Source organism: Sebastes umbrosus, chromosome 17 (assembly GCF_015220745.1).
Source record: "Sebastes umbrosus isolate fSebUmb1 chromosome 17, fSebUmb1.pri, whole genome shotgun sequence".
Lineage (NCBI taxonomy): Eukaryota > Metazoa > Chordata > Actinopteri > Perciformes > Sebastidae > Sebastes > Sebastes umbrosus.
The window spans coordinates 12,256,294-12,281,549 of NC_051285.1; the positions used below are offsets into that span (position 1 = coordinate 12,256,294).

The 25,256-nt window shown below is 41.4% G+C and overlaps 4 protein-coding genes across 6 annotated transcripts; 3 read left to right on the forward strand and 1 right to left on the reverse strand.

Annotated features, from left to right (window-relative positions):
- The first annotated feature begins 697 nt into the window (after nt 1-697).
- Nucleotides 698-4,364, forward strand: LOC119475544 (TLC domain-containing protein 2-like). Its single transcript, XM_037748353.1, has 5 exons — nt 698-1,377; nt 1,460-1,542; nt 1,897-1,979; nt 3,003-3,208; nt 4,034-4,364. Exons 1-5 carry the CDS (start codon nt 1,199-1,201, stop codon nt 4,230-4,232), a joined length of 750 nt encoding a protein of 249 aa, XP_037604281.1. The 5' UTR covers nt 698-1,198; the 3' UTR covers nt 4,233-4,364.
- Nucleotides 4,365-5,194: 830 nt separating this feature from the next.
- On the reverse strand, nt 5,195-10,745 carry LOC119475540 (F-box only protein 40-like). 2 transcript variants are annotated; one of them, XM_037748348.1, is made up of 7 exons: nt 10,665-10,745; nt 10,495-10,546; nt 8,887-10,056; nt 8,431-8,717; nt 8,099-8,230; nt 6,707-7,043; nt 5,195-5,846 (listed from the first exon to the last, which is right to left on the reverse strand). In XM_037748348.1, the coding sequence occupies exons 2-7, from the start codon at nt 10,495-10,497 to the stop codon at nt 5,625-5,627; spliced, it is 2,151 nt and encodes a 716-aa protein (XP_037604276.1). In that variant the 5' UTR covers nt 10,498-10,546; nt 10,665-10,745; the 3' UTR covers nt 5,195-5,624. The 2 variants fall into 2 exon arrangements, with proteins under 2 accessions (XP_037604276.1, XP_037604277.1); XM_037748349.1 differs by lacking the exon at nt 5,195-5,846 and adding an exon at nt 6,018-6,044 and having other exon boundaries at nt 6,719-7,043.
- A 157-nt stretch (nt 10,746-10,902) lies between these two features.
- Nucleotides 10,903-15,789, forward strand: LOC119475541 (F-box only protein 40-like). Of its 2 annotated transcripts, none has more exons than XM_037748350.1 (9): nt 10,903-11,275; nt 12,006-12,042; nt 12,179-12,728; nt 12,845-13,281; nt 13,830-14,009; nt 14,343-14,584; nt 14,741-14,872; nt 15,004-15,337; nt 15,423-15,789. In XM_037748350.1, the coding sequence occupies exons 2-9, from the start codon at nt 12,040-12,042 to the stop codon at nt 15,633-15,635; spliced, it is 2,091 nt and encodes a 696-aa protein (XP_037604278.1). In that variant the 5' UTR covers nt 10,903-11,275; nt 12,006-12,039; the 3' UTR covers nt 15,636-15,789. The 2 variants fall into 2 exon arrangements, with proteins under 2 accessions (XP_037604278.1, XP_037604279.1); XM_037748351.1 differs by having other exon boundaries at nt 10,903-11,272; nt 12,004-12,042.
- Nucleotides 15,790-17,782: 1,993 nt separating this feature from the next.
- Nucleotides 17,783-22,937, forward strand: LOC119475542 (coiled-coil domain-containing protein 92-like). Its single transcript, XM_037748352.1, has 4 exons — nt 17,783-18,150; nt 18,506-18,654; nt 18,818-18,865; nt 21,707-22,937. Exons 2-4 carry the CDS (start codon nt 18,525-18,527, stop codon nt 22,423-22,425), a joined length of 897 nt encoding a protein of 298 aa, XP_037604280.1. The 5' UTR covers nt 17,783-18,150; nt 18,506-18,524; the 3' UTR covers nt 22,426-22,937.
- Nucleotides 22,938-25,256: the final 2,319 nt, after the last annotated feature.

Here is a 25,256-nt window from a genome sequence, read left to right on the forward strand (position 1 = left end):
CCTTGATCCTGGGAGACAAAGTGAAAAAGTGGAAGTTTCTGGGGGGTTATATGATAAGACGAGCAAAAAACAAGCAAAAAGTTTTCTTTTGGGACTCCGGTGAGTGAACAGTTTGAGTGATGTCAGTGGTCATGTTCAGCCCCGTTATTGTTCCAGAGAAAGGCGATGGTGGTCTTTTGTGTTACACAACGGCAGCATAGAGAAAGGCTGACGAGGCAGCAGCAGCACACACTGAATGGACAGGCGACAAAGCACAACTTACAAAACTGGAGGTACTATTCACATATCGTTTCAAGTTTCAAGATTCATCACTGCAAAGCTCAAGGATTTAAAATCACTCACTTATTTAATGCAAAAGAAACTGAGAGTATTAATGGGCAGTGGTGGGAGAAATAGCCTACTCACATCTTTTACTTAAAGGTCTTATTGATAACATTTTTATTAGGGCTGGCAATCGATCAAAACATTTAATCGCATGATTGTCCATAATATATCACGATTAATCCCAAATTAATTGCACTATTTTATCTGTTCAAAATGTACCTTAAAGGGAGATTTGAAAAGTGTATTTCTTTCTTTATTTGTTTATTTGTAACCTCAATGCAGAAAATGAGGAAGGGCACCCACCAGCATTTTTTTTCATTTTTTTATTATTTTGTTATATATTTTTTAGAGGGCGACCAGCGCCTCCTAGAAGGTGGCCCCCTAGGCGACCGCCTATATGGCCTAAGCCGTAAGCCGACCCTGTGTCTAACTGTTAACCATGTTGCTTTACTTTCCACTTGTTGTCACCTGTGGCTGTTTACTTCATTTTCTCCTGAATATGAACACATAGTTGCTTTAAAGGCTTTTATGACCAGACAACTGTTTCTTATTGTCATCGTATTGATGCTTATTTTATGCTGAGTGAAGCAACAGTGAATGTCAAATAAACAGTGTGGTTTCTTTGCCAGAAAGGGAACCATATCATGATGACATGTCATGTTATCATGTGACCGTGACCCTTTACCCTTTACCCTTTACCCGTGCTCAGTGATCACTTTGTCACTTAAAGTGAGGGGAGGTCTGTGTGTTAAAGGGCAGGGATCGTGTGTTTAAGAGAGTTCACTTCTCTCGTTCCTCAAAATGTGCCCCGAACACAGGAGGAGCACATGGGATCTGAAGTGAACTCAGGGCACCAGGCTCAGTGCAAAAGATTATGGATTTAAAGTCAACCCTTCTGGTGGTTGGAGGATCTGCGTGCTCTTTCAAACTGCTGAACACGATCATCAGATTCCTTCCAACACCAGAGCTGGCACGCAAGAAACCCTGGAGGTGGAGGAATATCTGCACTTCTTTAGCTCACAGCTCGCTGACCGGAGCATGGGCTGTTTTATGGTGCGTAAAGACACAGAAATCAGGGTTGGTGTTGTTATTTATTTTCATTTTTGACTCTCTCTTTCTCTCTCATGCTATGCAGTTTCTACCTTCAACCTCAGATGTTGGAGGACCTGATCTCCTCTCACTCCTTGCTCTCCCACAGTCTCGTAGCTGTGTCTTCAGGTGACGACCTCGCACACAACACACAGACATTCACACGTTTACACATTAGCAGACGGCAGCCATTAGGGTTTGAGATCAACTCTCTGTCATTGTCACCCACCAAAACCCATTTTCTGCAAGATTTAATAAACGGTTTGAACTAGGGTCGTCAAAGTTAACATAATAATAACGCGTTAATCCACGTCACTAATTTTTTTAATTAATTACGATTAAATATTTTAATTGATTGACAGCCCTAGTTTGAACAAACTTTAACCAGAACAGTATTTAGACATTTCATGATGTTTTGTGTATTAATGTAGGCTACACAGTGTTGCATGCTTTCATACAGCTCATGTGCTTTCTCCTCTATAGGTTATTTTATCCATGACTTCTTAGACGTGGCCTTGAACCAGCCATGTAAACAGTCCTGGGAGGTGCTCCTCCACCACTCTGTGGTAATAAACTTTACACCTCGTGTCTGTGTGTGTACATGTGTGTATAGTACGGTGGCCGAGAGATAGCTCAACACACTGCAAATACATAAAACACAAGAAAATTCATCAGTTTTTAATGTCCCACTGGAAACTGCTTGTGTTTTCTGTATTTGCAGTGCATATCGTAAAGTCTGTAATGTCAATTTGTATTTTATTTATTTGCATTTTTTTTTAGTGTGACATATTTGTTGTTTTCTTTATTTGCTTGTGTTTTGTCTATTTGTATATGTTCTCTTAAGATGAAGTGTGCTGAGGTCTAAGGACCCACCACATATAAGATGTGTGTGTGTGTGTGTGTGTGTGTGTGTGTGTGTCTGTGTGTGTCTGTGTGTGTGTGCGTGTGCACGTGCGTGCTTATGGCCGTGCAGCTCTTTTAAGTTGCTGATTTAACAGGAGACGTAGTAAAACATCTATCTCTATATGCTGAACACACCTATTTCCTCATAGCTCAAGGTCTGCTCTAATAAAGCATAAGACTTTATGGTTGCCAGATTACAATCAAGATATCCTCCTCCAACATGTCTTTTTTTTTTAATCTAGATTTTTATTTCATCAGGACAAACACCTCAAATGGAGAGTTTGATCACTTACCTTCTACACAACATCTGTACCAAAATCTACTTATCAGTTTATTAACATTTTCAACTGCAGAAGACTTCCTGATGAATAAAAGAGATCAAATATGAAACAAGTTATACTGGAGGATATTATACATACATTTTCATGACAAACATATTTGCCCACTCCTATGTTGATAAGAGTAAGACATATTGACAAATCTCCCTTTAAGGTACAGTTTGAACAGATAAAAAATGTGCAATTAATTTGCGATAAATCATGATTAACTATGGACAATCATGCAATTAATCATGATTAAATATTTATTTTATTTAATTCAATTTTAATGTGTGATTGAGAGTGTGAATGGACCTTTGCTGCATGTTTCTGCTTGTGTGTGTTAACCTTTTATTCTTCATCTCTCAGGTGCTCTCCTGCTTCAGTCTGGCGGTAACGTCCCGCCTCTATGTGGGCTACTCTGTGATGTCTTTGCTGGTTGAGATCAACTCCGTTTTCCTTCACATCAGACAGCTCCTCCTCCTGTCAGGACGGAGGAACAGGCCGGGGAATGACATCACAGCCCCTCACCCCTCTGTGACCTTCAGCGTGACCAGCTGGCTCAACCTGGGAACGTAGGTGGCGCGCTGATTCTCCTCTGGAGGTTTCACACATGTGAAAATCAACAGTCCTACCGGCTATTGGACGAGAAAGTGTTCATATGTGAGCGTGTGAAAGTTTCCTAACCATATCAAATGTCCCACTTTTATACGTCTATTTGTCTGTGGATGTTTAGTTTAGATTTAAGGTTATTGAAGGTTGAAAAGTGAAAGTTTAGTAGACGTCTAGTCTTAACCTAGGTGTTGTTTCAATCTGTGAATCTGTGACCAAAAAAAACAGTTATACTGTAAATGCCGCTGATTGTTTTTATGCATTTTTAAAATGGTGTTTTTAAAATATAGTCTAAAACTGGGCTATATGTAGCCAATAAATCCTGTGGTAAATATCAGAGCTAAAGCATAGAGGCGATGTTGAAAAGACGTCTATTGCTCAGTGGGGTGACCTATGCATGTGTGTATTTTCACACGAGGAACATCATGAGAATCACATTTTATGTTGATTTTCATTATAGGTTAAATGTCATATGCTGCTAGAGTATGTATTTACATGAATGATTCATTTATTAATCTTTCCTCAACCTACCTTAATAAGCTGCTAGTTCATCTAAAAGAAGTTTAAAGGAATAGTTAGACATTTTAGGAAATAAGCTTATTTATTATAGATTCAGATGAAAAGATCGATATCATATCAGTCAGTTCAATATGAAAGCTGGCCTGGCTATGTTCAACAATAATAACATCTGCCTTCCAGCACCTTTAAAAAGCACTAACTTCACTAATTATACCTTTTATTCAAAAGTATTTTGGTCTTCACACTGGTTTTTTCTGTCTGGCCTGCAGGTTATTGGTGTTTCGGGTCTGCACGCTGGCTTGGATGACGCACTGGCTGGCAGCTCACAGTGAATGTATACCTCGCTACGTGCTGATGATGGGGACGGTAGGCCTGAGTCTCGTCTCCATCATGAACATGGTGCTGTTTTACAGGCTGCTCAGGGCAGACATCCTCAGCAGCACACACAACACCATCAGAGACCACTAGAGCAGGGGTTCCCAACCTGGGGGGGTCGCGAAGCCTTCTTGATTTAAAGGGGTGTAAGACAACTTTTTAAAAAAAATATACCGTTGGCTGATATCTCAGTATTTCATTCATTTCTGTGAAGATAACTAAATGAAATTTTAATTTTTAAGTTTGAATTATTATTTAAGATATAAACAGGATAATGGCACAGTGAAAACCTGAACACAAGCTGTATTCACAGAGCCATCCCTCTCTGCTAAACAGCCTATTTGTCACAAAAGAAGCCTATTAAGTATGTATGATTGTTAAAAAATAATACATAATACAGAGAATTGTATTAAAAGTCCCTAAAAATAACTTGCATCTAACAATAACTCATCTCTGATGCAATATTCACAAAAAATAATTTGCTCAAAATTCATCCAAATTGCTCGTTTTACACAAACTTCCTGCAGTTATTGCGTTCACTATTTTGTATTAATTGTACAGTTTATCAGGTGTTCTGTACTGTTATTGTTATGCATTGAATATAATAATGACATATCCATAAAATATGTCACTTAGTCAGGGGTCGTCAGTTTACTCAATGATAGAAAAGGGGGTCCCTAAGGAAAAAGGTTGGGAACTACTGCACTAGAGGAAGCCAGTTTCTCCTGGTTAAAAATGACTCCACTGGTCCAGTTGAACACTGGTTGAAGAACCTGAGGACCACTGTAACTTATAGTGTTTGTTTGAAGCACTGTCATTTTGATGCTTGGGCTACATGTTGCCTAGCGTCTGCGTCGGAAAATTCTCCTACGTCTGCGGACAGCGAAGGATTGTCAAAAAACACACAGGCTTTGTCCAAAATTGCATCTATGTACTACAAACAGCCCTGTTTGTAACTTGTAATATTTGTCATTATAGCAGAAAGCAAAGATTAAGCACAAGTTAGCAAATGACTTTTGGGGGTTAGACATAAAAAATAATCACACAAGGGCAGCTTTCACCTCCAATATACCTCCAATTATCTACGAAGTAATTTACACATCTTCATTTTCTATGTAACACCAACTATTTAATATCATATTGTCAGTTCAACTTAATAACTTCACTGTTGCGTGAAATAATACATTACTTGTCAAAGGGACACTGTTGAAAACTCAAGTATTTATTCATGTTGTTTTATTGTAAAAAGTTATATTCAGTTTCTACAATGACAATTAGTGACTGCATTTCAGATGTATAGATGCTCCTGATTTGTTCTTAATTAATTAAAGTAATTAGATCGCTCTGGTTTCACTTCATTTTTTTTGTTTTTCATGGCTTTTTTCTCCTTTATTTTTAACTGACTGTGGACGGCAGGAACAGTCAACAAGAGAGCAACATGCAACTAGCTCCCTATTTTATAAAAACAGATTAAAGCAGCATACGCTACATCATGATCCTCTTCTGCTGGAACAAGGTGACCAGAGTGGGGCCTTTGCAGCTTGTCTTGGTTCGGACTTCTTCCTCTCTGATACGCGGCAGACAAATCTTCTCTGTCCTGGACTGTGTCTCGTAGCAGGGACACACCTTTAGGTGCTCTGACATGGACGGCACGTTTCGGAAGCACCAAGCGTCCACGGGAGAGAACAAATTGCTGAACTGCCATACCTGAAGTCACAGAGAAGAGAGAAATGAATATTCAGTCCTGATTTCCACAGGAGATGAGGAGATGAGGAGACATTGTCATTGTCATATCCCTATTTTATATTTTCAGCTTGATTTACTCACTAAAAACTCTCTAAGCAGTGTCCGTTAACTGTCCAACTGATGAGAGAAGTTGAAGAAGTTGAAAGCCTACACTCTTACCTGATTCTATCTTGCATTGTACTGTACTCTCACCTTAATTTGACCTTCTTTTCTTCTATTAAAGGTCAATTTATTTATAGCCTACATGACATACTTTACATGACATACCTACCCCCTACCCTCCATATGATTTATGAGCAGTCTGTCATCAGACAGGCACAGAAAATTTGTCAGACCCAACTCACATCTTACACCAGGAGTACCAACTTTTACCTTCCAGTAGGAGATATAGAGTCCCACGGTGCAGATTGAACCGTTACAAACTTTCTTGCCGATGTCTATTAAACTTCTAAACAACGTGTAACATAAAGCTATCATAAGGACAGTGCAATATGTTAAATTGGGACAGTGCAATATGTTGCATCTGTGTAATATGGGGCTATTGTCTGTGCAATATGGGCAAGATGGTAGACAGTGCAGTGCACTACCTGGGTGCAATACCTGCCATGGTGTGTGTGATAGTATGTGCCATTATGTACGTGGTCTGTGTATGTGTTGAAACATCTGTTTCTGTGAAACTGTTTCCCTGTCTTGTGTGGAATCGTTTATGTCCCACGGGGACAATAAAAATATATCTTATCTTTTAACTGCCCAGATGTTGCTGATGAAAGCTCAAATATACAGTATATACTGTATATAATCCACTGACAGAATTATCTTACCGCCTGCTTCACCCTCCACTTGGCTCCTCCATGTGAGTAGGTCTTCTTCTCCCAGTGGAGGCTGACCATCCCTCTCTCCTGCAGCAGAGAGGAGCACACCTGCCTCATCAGCTGGGACACCAGAGCCAGCTGGGACAGGGACAGACTGTCCAGGAAACTGGCCATGTGGCACAGCACCTCGTAGGGCAGCAAGCTCAGAGAGTCCTCCCCTCCTCTGGCCAGACGTCCTCTCTTCCTCTGAGCGGTGGAGGAGTCCTCTGAGCTCCTGGACGGCTGGGAGGCCTCACTCAGAGGGACAGGGACGGTGGGATGCAGGCTAAAGCAGCCCAGATCTTCACTGAAAGCAAAGTTGAAACTGTGGTCTTTAAGGGTGCATTAGATTTTTACTGCCCTGCATGACTTTAATTTATCTGCAGCTTGTTGAACAATAACAGTAAAAGTAAAGAGATTAAAACAAGTTAGTTCCTAATAAAGTTGGATGACCCTTATGAAAAAGTAGTATACTTCAAGTATATTTCCCAAGTATACTTTATGTAATACTAATATCAGTGTACCAGTAGTAGTATACTTTAAAGTGTACTACTTCAATACTTCTTGGGACTAAATTTGCCCACTTTTTACTTTATAAAAGTATACTTTTAAGTGTACTTTAAGTGTAAGAATAGTAAACTTTGAGTGCACAACTAGTTTACATCTAAGTTGTATTTTGTACTGCAACTACAGTATATTATGACGTGAACTATACTACAAGTGATCTTATAGGTATGCTGTTAGTTTACTAGTTATGTACTTGTAGCCCACTTTTTACTTTATATGAAAGTACACTTTAAAGTATAGTCTCAGTAAACTACTATTTTATTCGTTTTTTCTGCAAGTATAGTTGTAAGTTTTCTTTAACTTATAGTACTTAGCCAATGATTTATGCATTACATAAAGAGACTTTTGCTATTTGACTTGATTTTGTGAGTTTTTCTCACATGCCTCCATGGTGAACAGTTTTTGAAGATTTTAAGTAAATTAATATCAAAAGATATGTTTACAAACTCTCACACCTTCTAATAGGCTACTCTATCATAAAGTAAGCATAAGCCAAATATACTTTTCTGTATACTTGTCAGTAGAAGCCAAGTATACTTAAGTATAGTAGTAGTAGTAGTATAGTAGTATTTGTTAAGTATATCTCTGATAAGTACATAAAAAGTAAACTGAAGCATACTCTCTTATTTTAAGTTTAAAAGAAGTATACTGATAGCACCAAAGGAAACCAAACCCAAACAGCCCATCATTCCAGTCTAAAGTTAGTTATATCAACTAGTATCGGGGTGCTACAAAAGAAAGGAAGTTGCATCAGTACCACACAATAATAAAGATGAACTGCTAGTGTTATCTTACTTGTAAGAGACAGTGGCTTCATGTGTGGAAGGCTGCAACCTTTTCTGGCTGTAAGTGCATCCCAGGTACGCCAGGGGGCATCTCTGCTCGAACCATCCATTTACAGCCATCTGGATGTCACTGTGGATGTTCCTACATGTGAGAGCATATTGATTATTAGAAAATAAAATGTGATTTTGTGTATTTAATTGGCCCAATACAATAATTTAACATTAAACCAGAGCATACTATTGACATGAAGGTTTGTTTTGATCTCGCAGGTGGTGTTTAGTGCATTAGGACAAATCAGATTAGGTCAATGAATGAAAAAAAAATCAAAACGGTAAACCCACTTATAATGTTTGCCATATTCTCTGCGCTGGAAGGTGTGTCCACAGAGGAAGGTGAAGGCAGAGCTGGCCTTGTGGTGCCGGCTGGTGACGCTCTCCACCTGCAGCTGAAGGTGCAGCTCCAGCGGTTTTGCAGCGGTCAGGTCAGCCAGCGAGGTTTTTCTCCGGAAAGGAGCGGACAGGAAGTTGTAGGTCTGTGTGCCTTCATCTTGTAACAGGCAATCTGTGGACACGCTCTCTGCAATGAGGTGACCCCTCAGCTCCTTCTCCAGGGAGCACAGCAGAGAGGCCTGAGAGACACATCAAACACACCATGTGATAAAGATTCAGTATATCTGTGCTCACTTTCTTCAGGCCTTATTAAGAGTGAAACATTATGTTTCTGCTGCACCTAAATGTAGACCAAAAGGAGGACATGGATTTAAAAGATTATAAGGAGGATGAATTTGTCTCTCTCACCTGGACTTCCTCCCACACTGGCATGTCCTCTGGCCCCACCCCCAGGTCACTGGTATCCACAGCTCGATTCTCCCTCTTGTAGAAACCGGGGTTGCGGATGCGGCCCTGCCTGGCAGAGAAGCTGGTCGGGGTTTTAAAGGGACGCACAGTGATAATCTTCATCGGCTCCACATGTCCGTACACAAATTCCTTCTTCACTTTCCCAGCGAGACAAGAGGAGGAGGATGTGGTGGAAGCACTGCTCCCCTGTTGGCAGGTGTTTGATGCTGTGGCACCCATACAGGTATCCGCTGTATCTTCTTCTGCAAGAGTGCCCAGGCTTTTTCCTCTCCCTTTAGCCAGTCCCTGGCCTCGGCCTGCCACAGCTTCCTCTCCAGCTTCCCTGCAGCCACCCATCTCCATAGTGAACATGCGCTCCCAGGTGTTGTAGTTTTCTAACATATCAGCATGCACTTGTGTGTCCCAGGCTATAGCCTCTCTCTCCTCCTGGGTTAGCTCCTGCTCATATTCAACCTCATCTTCATCCTCATCTTCTTTTTCATGAGGGTTATGTTCAAGTATGCTAAACACGTTAAAGGACTCCCGGGTGCGACTGGACAACTTTTCAGATGCCTTTTTTGCTGCCTCCTTTTTCTGCTTCTGCCGCTCCTTCCTCTTCTCCTCCTCCCTCCTCTCTTCCTCTTTCTCCTCCTCCTCCACACTCTGGATCAGCTCTGGGAACAGTTTCTTCATCTTCATGGAGTGAAACAGGAGGTCCTGGTCTTTCAGGGCCATGGCCAGGTCCAGACATCCTCCCTGCTCTCTTTCCCTGATCAGGTTTTCATGCAGCTCTGTGTTTGGATAAGAATGGGCGTCGTTGGTCGGCCATCGGTTCCACTCCATGGAGCAACACACCACGCTGGCCGGACACACCTGGAGGTGAGCTGCCTGCGAGGAGCGAGGCAGGTGGAGTGGGCAGCCGTACTCGGCGTTGAGGCAGGGTACCCTCACGTTAGGGCAGAGCAGCAGGTGATCCTCCTCTTTGCACAGGTGGAAGAGAGCTCCACAGAGCAGGCGGCAGGGGATGACGGCACAGCACACAGAGACCTCCACCCGAGCCCTGCAGCGCCGGCTGTAGCAGGAATCACAGTGGACATGCTGTCGCACCCTGGAGGCTCGAGGACGCTGACTCTGAAAAGAATCAGAATCAAGCAAAGTCACTAAATCAGCATTTGTTTTTCATTTAAAAGCATCATGAGGCTTTAACCTCTATTTACCCCAATGACCCCAACAAGTGCTGTTGGTGTCAAACTTGTGCTGTGCAGCCAACCATTGTTCAAACCAACTGAACTTTATTCTTAATTCTGGAGGATACCAAATATGATGCAAAAACTTCTAAAATATTTCAATTTGATGAAATGGTTCAGCCATAAATAAACATGGAATCGTGGGTTTTAATATTTCACTTTGTGTAAACATCTTATAGCTTCAATGAAGAGCCAAAACAGATTATAATGTATACAATACTGTCAACCAGTGTAAAATAAGATGATTTTAACAACCTTAAAGCTACCAAAGGGGAAATAAATGTGGAAAACTGAATCTTAGAGTTGCAAAATAAAACCATACCATGCTTCAGATCCTCTGGCACCAGTTTTGTATCTGAAGCTGTACGTCAGTCCTGCAAACAAAGAGGAAACTATGAATCTCGAAGTCTCCCATGTAAACACACAATGACAGCAGCAGTGTCCTGTTGCATTACAGTCAATGGGAACAGTGAAGTAGAGACTTTAGCATACCGCTGTTAGAGAATGGAAAGGAGAGGAACATGCTGTACTCCGTCTTTCAAGACCAAGTGTCTCTGTGAGTGTGTGTGTCTGTGCTATATGTGTGTGTGTGTGTTATAAATAGAGCTGAGCACTGACTGAGAAATGTTACACAGGTGGTCATAAACATGGTTTGGGTTACCAGCCCCCTCAGAGACTTACATGAGGAAATCTCTCTCACCTTCTTCCCTCTGATTCATAATGTGGTGCTGCGTGCAATTGATTTCTACCTGCAGAGAGCAAAATGAGTCTTATTAAATATCCAAACAGTGTCCTCTAGTGGAGATTTAATCAAAACATTGCCGGTGTGTATTTTATTTCAGTCATTCCAGCAGAAGATTAACTATTTATTCTGTACTGGAAACAGGTGCACATTGATTCGACCCCAGAATGAAGAGATAGAAAGTGTTTAATAAAGTTTGGTGGCTGTGACTTGAATCCACTGCAGAAACTGAGGGGGGAGTTATTCCTCCTGCTGAACCTGCTTGTTTCTCCTTGGCTAATTTTAACCTGGCAGTGCCAAGAGCACAGGGGCCGAAAGCAACGTTATAAAACGAGGAGGAAGCAACACGTTGGCGTTTTCGGTAAGACCTTTCACTAGATAAAGTTTGATCACGTTGTGAATGTGTTGAAATACTTTGGTAAATATCTATTTTTGTTGATCTATATTAGAAGCAGTACAGTGAAACTACTCAGACAAGTTATAAAACCGTAGAAGTTAAACATGACAGTTGCTTTTAGAGCTCGATCATTTACTTTGAATATCAGCTCTTCATTTAGACAGAACACGAACATGGAATAAGTACACTTTAATGCATTTTTGTGTGCTGAGTGCTTTGTAGCCAAGCTTAGTGCATGAAGAACAAAAGTTGTTTAATCAATGAGAGATGCTTCCCATAACTGTCTTTTTGTGCTGTTGATTTGTTGTGTGTTTGTTGTTTTCCAGTATGACATTGGTTCCCAACTTGAAAGGTTAATAAATCTGAGGGGTCATGAGATAATCAGATAGAAAAACAAAAGAAACAAACCATTAATACTTTCTAAAACTCTTGAGAAAAATTGGATAATTTTAACACGTCAGGCCTCTAAAACTCCATCAAATAAAACAGGAAGGAAAGAATCACTGTTTGGTTGACCTGGTCATAATAACATGACATAATGCGACTGGTGATGATGGATCACAAACAAACATTGCTTTGTTTTCAGGTGTCACAAGCCCAAAAGGTTGAGGATCACTGACATATGTGATTCACTATTTAGGGCTGATGTTACAGATTAAAGTCTGTGCATCAATTTTCTGTATTTTTCTTGCAGGATTAGAAATCCTCTGATTCAACGTCCTGTAGATATGGTGAGTCACAGATTTTCCAGATATAATTCTTGTTGAATTAAAACTTTACATCCTTGATGCACCATGTTTAATATGCAGTATTCCTATGTTGCAAATCTTCATCTTTCACCCTCTCTTTTTCTCTCTCATCAATCAGAGTCAGCGTTCTCGAGCCTCCAAGGTTCGACAGCATGTCCACTGTGATTCCTGCTACAGCCGGCGCTGCAGGGCTCGGGTGGAGGTCTCTGTGTGCTGTGCCGTCATCCCCTGCCGCCTGCTCTGTGGAGCTCTCTTCCACCTGTGCAAAGAGGAGGATCACCTGCTGCTCTGCCCTAACGTGAGGGTGCCCTGCCTCAACGCCCAGTATGGCTGCCCTTTACACCTACTTCGCTCCTCACGGGCAGCTCACCTCCAGGTGTGTCCGGCCAGCTTGGTGTGTTGCTCCATGGAGTGGCTCCGTTGGCCGACTGATGAGACAAATCCAAACGACAACTTAGCCCTGCAGGAGAACGTGCTGAAGGAAAATGAGGGTCAGGAGGAGCCTCTGGATCTCGCCATGGCCCTGGTGGATCAGTCCGACCTTTATGACCGCCTGAAAATGAAGCCTATCTATCCAGAGCTGATCGAAGAAGAAGAGGTGGAAATAAAGAATGAGAAGAAAGAGGAGACGGCAATGGGAGGGTTTGTCAATGGTGTCGCAGACAAAGGTAAAACATATCTATATTTTAAACGCAAAATAATGTGTTGTGTTTCTGGTCTTTTTCTGTCCTCGTCTGTTGTCTTTACATTTCTCCTGTTGGTCTCCACACATCTGTTCCTGCAGAAAACAGCTTGTGTGACACTAGTGTTGTTGAAGGGGCTGTAGAGAACAGTGTGGGGCAAAGCTCAGGCATCGACGTAGGGAAATACAACATGTGGGAGAAGATGTTCAGCATGGATAAAGGTGGCTGTGATGCTGCTCAGGCAAACCAAGACAATCTCAAACAAAATCCAAAGCTCGATGAGAAGGTGAAGGACAAAGACACAGGGAAAGATGATGCGGCTGCAGACACAAGTGAGACCGGTCTGGCCCCGTGGCACGAGGGGGTGCTGGAGCGTCTGGGGCAGCAGCTCACCCCGCAGGAGTACAACATGTATGTGGCACATCACGGGCGCATGCTGCTCACTTTCGGCCACATACAGGCCTGTACGCCGAGGGAGTTGGATTTTGTCTACGGCAGCTTGGAACCTATCCCAGTCCAGACTCTGCACTCTTTCAAGGTGATGACTTCAAGCTACCTTTATTTACTTTTAACAGTTTTATCAACCTTATAAGGCGTCAATGTGCATCAACCAGAGTGATGAACTAGTTCATACCAGGCCTTAAATCTCACAGTGGGCTCTAGCAGTAGCATAACTCCAAATGTTTAGACTAGGGGTATAATGGTTGACAAAATTCATGGTTCGGCATGTTTTCGGTAGAGCAGGGAAAACAAAAAAGTATAAAAAATATATTTTTTCATTTATTTTAAAAAAATTTAAACATTCAACGGTGGCTCATTGGCCATAATTCTTACTGTAAAGAGTGAAGGAAGTGAACAGGAAGTGAAAAATCATATACAGAGGGAGCTAATACAAACTACAGCAGCTAGGAAGCGCTCCATCCAGATAAAAACTGCACTCAACTTCATTAAAGCCCAAAGTTGCCTAATACAGCTTTAAAATAAGCATAAACAAAACATACTGCTGTCAACCTGACCTAATAATATTTTACAAAAGATGTATTAAATGTACTCTCTTGGCTTCTCTTATTTATTTCTTCCCATAAGGTCCCTGTCAGCTATCACTACAGCAGGCGTCGGATTCATCACTACGACACAACTCGACCTCCGAGCGAGCCTCGCAGTGTGGACACATCCGACCTCGTCGTCAACGAAGAGGACTGGTTCGGTGATGAAGCAGCAGCCACCCTGCTGGGCTATGCTGAGGAGGAGGTCAGGGGTCACAAGGTCAGTCAGATATATATGACAGAATAATTTAAATATATAAACATGATGGTTTATAAGCTAAATAAAATAATAACAGTACCAGCCACAATATTTATTCTCTTGATTAAAAAGAAATAATCTTAATTTTAAAAAGTTTTTTTTTTTTTTTTTTTTACTAAAACCAGTTTCAAGTTACTGCAAGTTGAATATATATAATGTGGAAAAGTGATAAATCAGCTCCTGCATACTGTTAACACTTTGTGAGGCGTCATAGAAATGAGTGGAAAAATAATGGCCTCATGCTTTAACTAGAATCACCTGATTAGGTGTTGTGATTGATCGGTTTCCATGCAGATCAGTGAGTCTGTTGCATCCGATGGGCTTTACGTCGACGTGGGAACACAGACGCACTCGTTCCGCACGGCTCCGTTTAAAGCGAAGACGACCCTGGCGGAGGTGATGGTGGACAGACCGCTGAAGATTCGTCTTCAGCTACAGTCAGAGAGAGTGAACAGCAGGAACACCAGAGCCAACTGCGTCTTCGCCTTCCTCTGCGGTCACACCTTCCACCGCAAAGAGTTTGCCACACATTTCAGGTGTCTGTGAATACTACTGACGTGGGTGTGTTTGACTGAGTTTGTGGTGTGACCCCCGCTGACCTCCTCTTATATCACAATTGTTGTTTTTCAGCAGTTTGTCTCTCTTATGGCAAAGAACTAACATTAAATGTTGATTTGTCATCTCCCTTCCAGGAACGTCCACAGTGACATCCAGACGAGTCTGAGTGGATGGTTCGAGCAGAGATGCCCCCTATCATATCTGGGATGCACCTACAGCCAGAGGAGGTTTCAGCCCTCCACACATAAAGCCACCGTCTCCTACAAGTGAGCACATTTCACATTCATCAGTCCAGATTTCAGTATTTGGGTCAACCATTTGTTTTTTAATTTTTTCATGAATCTTTAAAGGGGCCATTTGTTTAAGAGAATAAAAACATATATTTTCTTCCCTACAGTCAGCAGCTGAGGATTTTCAACTTGCGTCCAACACTTGAAGCCTCAATAGGTGACGCCTCCCAGCCATCCAGGAGCTCAGAAGACTCCTCCACCGCTCAGAGGAAGAGAGGACGTCTGGCCAGAGGAGGGGAGGACTCTCTGAGCTCGCTGCCCTACGAGGTGCTGTGCCACATGGCCAGTTTCCTGGACAGTCTGTCCCTGTCCCAGCTGGCTCTGGTGTCCCAGCTGATGAGGCAGGTGTGCTCCTCTCTGCTGCAGGCGAGAGGGATGGTCACCCTCCGCTGGGAGAAGAAGAACTACTCACATGGAGGAGCCAAGTGGAGGGCCAAACCTGTGAGATATACATACTACATCATCCAATCCATCATTTTAGTGTTTTACTACCTGTGATCCAGATTTTCCTCCTGTTTCTCTCCAGGTGTGGGAGTTCAGTCACCTCTTCTCCTCAGTGGATTCATGGCATATGTCAGACGTCCCTCCCATATCCGCTCATCTAAAAGTCTGTCCTTACTACGAGACCTCTCTGCACAGTGAGCGTGTTGCCCTCCCCAGCATGGCTGACAAACAGGAGTGCAGCCAGGAGAGGCTCAGCCTCATCAACCAATTCACAAGAAATAGATGTCAGCAATGAAAAAAAATGCTTTTAATTCTACCTGCTGTGTCAGTATGTATTTGTGTATTATTGAAACTGATGGCAGATTACATTGCACAAGAATAGGGATGATGTCTTAAAACCAGTATGTCACTAAGTACTAAACAAAGCAAATAAAATCAACCTGAACTTGTGCAGTTGTTCTTCTGTTTAATCTATCTAATATTCAATATTAGGGAATTAATGGTTTATGTATCCCGCTTTAATTTATTTACTGTAATATTTTATATGAAAAAAATGATAAATGATTCTAATTTTAAAAAGATATGACAGAATTAGTGCTGCAACGATTAATCAATTTGTTGATAGACTGATGAAACTACAACTTCCCAACTCCGCTCCACCTCACAAGAAATATTGCACTTTTTACTCAACTACATTTATTTGACAGCTATAGTTACAAGTTACTTTGTAAATTATTACATTTACATACAAAATCTATAATCACTTTATAAAATAGAGTGAATAATTATTGATTGAAATACCAAAAGATATAAGTAGTTAAAACTGGCCCACCTTAAAATACTGTTAATACTTAATAACATACTAATGTCAAACACTGCAATGGGCCACTCTTCGTAATGAGTAGGCTACTTCTACTTCTGATGTTTTTAAATGCACAATATGTCATTTTGCTCTCAATCAAAACAACAAAAGGAGTAGTTTGATGACGTCATGAAGTTGCATGGGATCATGGGAGTTGGCGTGTTTTTGTAGAAAAAAAATCTATCTGACATGACTCAGGCAGAAATCATGTTCACAGACAAGGGTATAAAAGTTTTATTCATGTTACATTTATTCACGTTATGAATCTATTGGCACCAACCATGTCATACTAGCTTGTCATGAAGGAGGTTAAATAACGCTCCAAACTCACGCTAAATTTTGGCGAGGAAAAACTGGCATGGCCATTTTCAGAGGGGTCCCTTGACCTCTGACCTCAAGATATGTGAATGAGAATGGGTTCTATTGGTACCCACGAGTCTCCCTTTTACAGACATGCCCACTTTATGATAATCACATGCAGTTTGGGGCAAGTCATAGTCAAGTCAGCACACTGAAACACTGACAGCTGTTGTTGTTTGTTGGGCTGCAGTTTGCCATCTTAAGATTTGAGCATATTTTTTATGCTAAATGCAGTACTTGTCATTGTTTTGTGTTGTTAATTGATAAGTTATATACAAATATTTGCATATAGCAAGCATATTTTCCCACGCCCATGTTGATAAGAGTATTAAATACTTGAGAAATCTCCCTTTAAAGCTGAAGTAAGCAAAATTGGAGCAAATATAATTGTCTGCTGTCCAGCCGCCGTCTATGAGACCCAGCTGTCACTCGCGAACTCCGACCAAACGGTCAAACTAGGCAGCGCTGAACAAATATTAATCAATATTCAGTTGCTGTAATGCTTATTTCTCGCCTCAAATGTTTTTACAATCATCTTGTAGTGAATGGTTTAGCTGAAAAATAAGAAAGTTTGTGACGCCGCCACCATTGTGAAATCTGGTAAAGGAACGGCAAGTTCCAGTCACATGACCGGAGCACAGCCAATAGGAACGCTCTCTCAATGAAATGACCTGTGATTGGTCAAAGTCTCCCGTGACGGGCTAGATTTTTTAAAACCTGAAAACAGAGCCATGATGAGGTGCAGAAGTCTAGTTATCTCTCAGAACACTTGAATTACAATATGATGAAAGGTTATTATGGAATGGCCAATGATGCCAAAAATATATTGCCTACTGCCACTTTAAGGTACTTTCTGAGCAGATAAAAAATTTGCAATTAATTTGTGATTAATCGTGAACAACTATGGACCATCATGCCATTAATCGCAATTAAATATTTTAATCGATTGACAGCCAGTATTTTAACATTATTTTTTACATCATTTTCAGTACTTTTACGTAATTACGCATCAGAATTATTCTGCCAATGAAAATATATGAATATCCTTGTGATGCAAAAGCTTTTCCAAAAGATTGATAAAAAACAAATCTAGGCTTTATATTGTCGCCCAGAGGTGGGATGATATGATACTTTAGCTGTCTATCATTTGAAGGTATTAAAACTATTATCCTTTCTTGTTTGCAGCAGCTTGTAGCATCACTTCCATGGAGCTCCTCCTCCTCCTGCTGCTGCTGCTTGGTGGCACTGATCACCCCTCATACAGGGCTGCTTTGTTGTGAATAGCCTACAGCAGAGGCACCGCACTGGCACGTACAACCAGAAGGTTATGAGGAGGTTATTTCCACTCAGACTGCAGCAGGATTCATTCATCACTGCAAGGAAAACCTGCTGGCCTGCTGCAGCAACAGTGAAACGGCTCACCTGAGAGCGCAGAGAGAAACGCTTCAAGTGTGCGTTTTTGCACGCTGAACGTTTTTGCACGGCTCTTTTGTTTTTCTCCGTCTCTGCTGCATCAAAGACAGAGATAGCACGGCGATACGAGGATCCATGAGAGACGCTTTGAATAGGATACCGCCTCAGTATCACGGTAGGCCAGAGGATGCATGTTACAGGTAGACACTAGTGAGCACTATAGTGAGCACTATAGTGAGCAACGGTGCAGAAACCAGAGCCTTTATGGGGCCACAAATCAAACTAAATGAGATTAAATAAGAGTGTAGACATTTTGCATGAAAGAATTACCTAATAAATCTCTTAAATGTTGCAGAAAATCTCTCTAAGAGAGAATATTGATTGGAATAACATCCCTCTATCTTAATAAATGAAATATTTGTTTGCCATTATATATATTCAAGCATTGCATTCTATCAGATCTCAAATTGGGACCCTAAACACCCCTTATCCTAAGACATCCAGCTACCTGCATGTGTGTGTGTGTGCAGGTTGTGTGGGGGTGCAGCCATGGATGCTGGGAAGCTGGAGCAGCAGGTGGCCAGTGTGGAGAGAGGCATCACCTTCCTGAAGCAGGAGCACCTGGCCATGCTGACGGGTCTGCAGCTGGAGATCACACACCTGAAGAGGCGCTGTCATGGTCAGTCTATACTGGTGTGACCTGCTGCTCTCCATCTCTTTCTGTGTCACTGAAGTGTCACTTGACTATCCGTCTGTCTGTCTGTCTGTCTGTCTGTCATCCTGTCTTATCTTTCTCTGTCTTGTCTGCCTGCCTGTTCTGCTTCTACTCCTCTTGGCTGCAGAACTAAGCTGTGAGCTGGACTCCAGGTTTCCTGACAGAAGCACAGAAGGTAAGACATTACAACTCCTTGCTGACAAAGGTGGCATTTACCTTTTGATATGTTTGCATTACTATAAACTTCATTTATAATAATGTAACAGATTTTAAATTTGGGAAAAGAGACTTTGTATTGGCACATTCCCTGATTTGAGGTATATATGAGAGAGAGAAAGATACATAAAAACTTAGATATAGCAACACTTTTCAAAGTCTTCCTACAGAACTGCACATGTATTTCGTTTTGCATATTTTTGTTCAAAGTGGCGTGTATTGCAAGCGATATTGATTCATCCATGTCTGTAAAATGCTTTAGTAATGAAAGTCCTTGGTAAAATAAACTAGAGACCATCTTACGATGGGATCACACCAGCCGCGACGCCAAATCGGACCAGAGGTGTAATGTGGTTGGGGCCAATAGCCCCTTCCCAGTGGGCTACCTCCGGGTCTGAGAAGTGAAGTCAATGCCGAAGTGCCTTAAACTTGCATTCTTTCTAATAGCCAGCAGGGGGCGACTCCTCTGGTTGCAAAAAGAAGTCTGATTGTATAGAAGTCTATGAGAAAATGATCCTACTTCTCACTTGATTTATTACCTCAGTAAACATTGTAAACATGAGTTTATGGTCTCAATTGCTAGTTTCAAGTCTTCTTCAATACAGCATGATGTTCATTTAGTAAATTATGGTCCCATTTAAAGTCAAATAGACCATAAAGCAGGGGATGCTTTAGGGCGTGGCTACCTTGTGATTGACAAGTCGCTACTGTGGCGTTGTCCGGTCTGGGAGTTGTCCGTGTTTTCATCTTACAACTTTAACCCTTTCACAGTTTGTTTTCAGTTCATGAAAGTTAATTATAAATTTTGGGTTGCACTTAGCTCCACCCTCTCGTGTCACTTCTGGTTGCAAAAAAACAAGATGGCAACGGCCAAAATGCCAAACTCGAGGCTCCACAAACCAACGGGTGACGTCACGGTGACTACGTCCACTTCTTATACAGTATACACTCTATGACCCTTCCTCACTTCCTACCCCTCTACTTCTGCCCCCCTTGCTCGGACCACACCCATCTTCAAACTCGGTCTTCATTTTGATTTCAACTGCACACCTGTAAAGTTTTGTGACTGCATCTTGCAGCTGTGATGCTATTGCTGGGACAAAATCGGTCTATAAACATGTAAACACCAAAGTACTCAAAACCTCTTCTGTGGTAGCTCCCGCTACAGTAGGCGTCTCCAGGACCACATTTTGCCGTGATGACACACTCACAAGGTAAAAGTAGCACTACATGACGCCTTCGTTTTATGAGAACATTCAAGCACTGTGATCTCGAACTCATTCTGCAACAGACTTGTTCTAAATCATACAGAACAATGGTGGTTCTAAAGCGAGGCCAGTACCCCGTAATATTAAACCTGAACCCCCCTCTGGCCCTCCTAACTAAGATTTTCATACATGTTTCATCCCACATCTATGCTCAGAGAGGGGAGATTGTAATTATTCACGGGAAGTGATAAATAAATGTATGTTAACGCTGAATGAGTATTCTTGTGTTTATTGTTATATGTGTATCATTTGTCATTAGGAGAACCAAACCTTTAGGGGTGGTGGTGGTGGTATGTATCAGTTGCGCTTCATATATTTGGTACCCCTAAAATCAACAGTGGTCCCAGCCTGGCCCCCTCCTATTTAACATGATCACTGATAGAGAAGTAAAGAATAATGTACAGCGAGCCAGTCATTGTTGTGAAATAAACCCTGACGCTAAGCTTGCATCGCGTCGGGTTTATTTCACAACAATGACACGCTAGCTGTAGATTATCCCGCTCATTATGTAGCTAATTACTTAAAGGGACTATTTATAACTTTCAGAAATGCTTGTTAACAGCGACACCTGTGGCCGTGAAATCAACGAAAGTCAGAGTCGGGCTCGCGCTTGCTCGCTCTAAATATACCTGAACGAGCATCGCTCAAAACAGTGAGGCGACACACGTCAGCTAAAAGCACAATATCACTCTATATTTCAGCTGCTTGGCAGTAATGTTAGCTGACCAGACGAAGGTCTCTCCATGAACATGATTTAGATCTGATCCTAGTGTTGGCTGAGGCAGCGGGGCTCTGCAGCGAGTCTTCCTGCTCTCTCCGCCCGCAGCCAGAGAGAGCAGGAAGACACCGGCACTCGGTCGGTAACGAGACAAGAACGTAACTCTTTGCAGAGCGCCGTCACTTCACAAGACACGGGAAACCTCTGTTGGTCTGGAGGAGCTGCAGCATTTATTTCTGCACAAACGTCCCCTGTGCATTCACTAGATATTCTCAGAGCTAAACTAACTCTTCTGCAGTGTGGAGTGAGCGCGCGTTCACGTCTAGAGGTGGAGCGAGCTGAGCGAGAACGCACGCTCTGTCTGAGTGAAGGCGAGCAGGCAGAGGAGGAGAGACAGCGGCTACACGCGAACGCACATATGCGAGCGCGCATGTGTCCGACCCGGTGCATTTATACGCTTAAAAAGTTACAAACAGTCCCTTTAAGAAATCAATAATTTGACACAAAAAAGGTCCGCCAGAGTCCAACATCAGAACTGCGCCCATAGCAACGGTCTGCTATAAAGAAATAACACACCGTAGAACGCCGTGATTGACCAATCAGAATCGAGTATTCAACAGAGCCCTTTAATAAGTAAAATGACTGTATATTTGTACATTATTTATTTATCCAGCCAGGTTGCATTGAGTGATAAAGCAAGTGAAAAGAAAAGTGAAAAGAAAAAATAATTATGAGGAAAAAAAATGATCAAGCAGATGAAATGAAAGTGTATCTATATGTATTTCAGTCCATACTGTGTGTTTATGTTTCTCAGAGCAGGAAGCAGATCTGGCAGCACGCTTTGATGCTGCAGAGCTTCTCCTAGAGGATCAACAGTGCATTATGGTCGCTGCACGCGGCGAGCTGCGGGCCGGCCGGGCACGGGCATCAGCTCTGGGAAGGAGCCTCAGGGAAGAAGAGCGGCACTTCTTGGAGGAACTGAAACGCCGCAGCCACAAGATCACGCTGCTGAGTCGCGAGCTGCAACGCCAAAATGTCACCACGACGACCCTCTGCCACGAGCTCCACGCCGCACGCTTAAAACTGTTCCAGCAGCGACAGAGCACAGAGTCTGGTGCAGAGGGAGAGGAGCAGCCCAGAGGAAAGGAGGAAGAAGAAGAAGAGGATGATGATGAAGAAGAAGGTGAGGATGATGAAGATTATGAAGGGGAGGGCTCAGATTGGCTTCTGTCTCCACCTCCTCCAGCCTCTCCCAGCCAACCAGAAGCGAGACACAAGAGGCGTGTCAGCGTGAGGGAGGAGAGGGTCAGAGCTTGTGTCCCCCAGGAGAGGGTGACATCACCGCAGCGGCCACACCCCATGCCTGACCCCGCCCTCTTCTTGGTGCCGCTTAGGTACCGCCTCCTTCGCTTGAACCAACCAATCAGAACACAGGATGGAGAGGGGCTGGAGGACGAGTGGGAGGATATAGAGGACAGCAGGGTGCACAGGAGGGTGGACATGGGAGCAGGAGAGGGAGAAACTGCTCTGTGATGAAGATATAAAAGACAAAGTTGTCTTCCAGCAGGTCTCGGCCACGATCAACCAACATCAGTTATTCTAGAAAAGGCTCAAGACGAGAGAGAGATGTAACCTTGTGATTGTCTGTAGATTTCAGGAAGTGAGTTAGATATTTAGAAGTTAGCTGCACAAGAGCGCGTGATCAAACCTACACAACAACATATTACACATTGATGGTACAACGATGGTCAATGTGCTTTGAAAATGTGAAGTGGGTTTAAAAAAAAGACTGAGTAGTGGTACTGTTTCATATGGATGCCTTTTGATTTTAACACTGATGATCACGGCTTTTGCCTGTAATTAGTAGCCTTGCCTCGTCGTCTGTGAACACTTTTACACCGTGCTGTTCAACGTGGCAACCTGCTTTACCACTGCACTAGCTGCATTCCAGGTTTCGGAAAGTCACTCTAGAAGGCTTGGGGACATTTTGTATGATTTGCACTTTATTAAATTCATGCAATGTGCCTAGTAATGGCAGAGAAGTATTTCTGGTGTCTTCTTGTCTGTTCTCAGACATCACTTCTGGCTTTAGAAAATTGTGCTAGGCATTATTTTTAAACTAATTTTCGATGTTTTATAGATCGATTAATCAAGAATAATCTGCCCTTAATTGTACATACTACAAACATTAACCAGTATTAAATATCAGCATTAACCCTGCCTGAATGGTTCACAGCCCACATCTGGATCTGGCGTTTTATGTCAAGTCCTACACTGGGTTCGCCTGGTTCCAGTCCTTTGAATCCACCCACTCCACGGAGCCAAACACTGGGTGGCAGTACAACCAAAACCTTGACTAGGATTAAAATAAGGGCAGATCTGTGTGCATCGCTGAAGGTGCCAAAGAAGTAAAACGCCTACGCATAGAGTACAAAAACGCACTGAATCTTCTAGGCTTGTATTAAACACTGAAAGAGAGAGGGGGGTGGAGAGTTGAGAGGTCTCTGAGGAGGTGTGCAGGAAGATTGTGATGACTCACAGTCTCACTGTCCTTCATCTGCAATCTGCATCCTTTTTCTACTATACAGATTTATTTGCAACATGCCATAGCAGCCCACTGAATGATGCAGACATTTGTGGAGGTGAATGCACACAAACAAGGCCAAATGAAAGCTGTAATTATTATTATTATTAACATGGGCTGCTAGTATTCCTGTGATCAAATGTAGTGGCCTAAGATGAAAATGTAAATGATACAGTGAACTAATGAATCTAAATTAAACTGGCATGTGAGTTGGTAAATCCCTCCCCCTCCCCCCCACTCAATGCAAAAAAGGTTAAAAATAAATAAAATTGATAATAATAAATAAAATCAACTTTAATGACAGTAATAGCAATTATAAGATAGATACAAAAATACAAATAAAATAGTTTGGACAACTTCACATCACATACTCAGTTCTCCAAACAAGATGCATTCAGTCATAAAGGACATAAAGCACCTTGTACATGTGAACTGTTAGTAGTCATTTCTGTTTACATAGTCACACTTTATGCTGTCATACATTTTAGCAATTAAAATGAAAACATAATGCAAGTGCTCTTAATCCTAGAGAAGCACATTCATTTTTGATTGATTAGTTTATTGACAATCATAAGGCGATATTGAGTCATTCAACTACTACAAACGACTCTTTTTTTCATAATTTATTTAGAAAGTTCAATAGTAGTTACATATACATGTTCAGATTTTCCATTACAAAAAATATATTTCACAGTATAAAAATAATGTAAAAATAACAAAAATTATAAAACAAATGAAATGTAAGGAAAGGAAAAGATGTATAAAAAGAAAAAAAAACAATCTTGGTCTGTTAAACAACTGGAATAAATTTGAAATGTCTAAATAATCTAATAGTTTTTGCCAATTTAGCTTTTTTGACTTTTCAATAGTAGTCAAATATGTTTTAAAATCAGTGTCTTTAAAAGTATAAAAGGACGGTATTATTTTAAGCCACGTCATTTTATGGACATAATATTTTGCTAAGATATTAATCAAATTAATTATGTAAATTGCATTTGCCGAAAAACTTGGAATGTTAAAAGTGAGTAATATCTCAATCTTTGTTAGTGTGATATCTTTTTCAAAATGTTTTGAAAAGTTCTTCTGTGAATTAAACCAAAAAGAAGTAGCATGAAAACAATCTACAAACACATTAACATGTTTTAACAATTTTAAATGATTTATTTATTGACAGTCATGAGGAGATATTGAGTCATTCAATCGCTACAAACGACTATCTTTATTTTTTTCATACTTTATTTAGAAAGTTCAACACAGTAGTTACATATACATGTTCAGAAGAATATATTTCACAGTTTAAAAATAAAATAAATTATAAAACAAATAAAATGTAAGGAAAGGAAAAGATTAATAAAAAGAAAAATAAATAAATAATCTAATAGTTTTAGACAATTTAGCTTTTTTGAGTTTTAAGTTTTCAATTGTAGGCAAATATGTTTTAAAATCAGTATCTTCAAAAGTATAAAAGGATGGTATTATTTTAAGCCACATCATTTTATGGATATAATATTTTGCTAAGATATTAATCAAATTAATTGATTATGTTAACATGTTGTGATTGATTAATTTATTGACAATCATGAGGAGATATTGAGTCATTCAACCGCTACAAACGACTGTATCGCTCACATGGTAACGTCAGTCGGTGTAACTTGTCTCCTAGCAAACGTCCCGTTCTAGAATGTTCCCACAGTTGTCTTGGAGACCGTGCTCAGAATGTTAATGTCTCCCTGCAGCGCTGCCATGGCAACCAGAGGGCTGCGTTCAGAGAGCTTGTGTG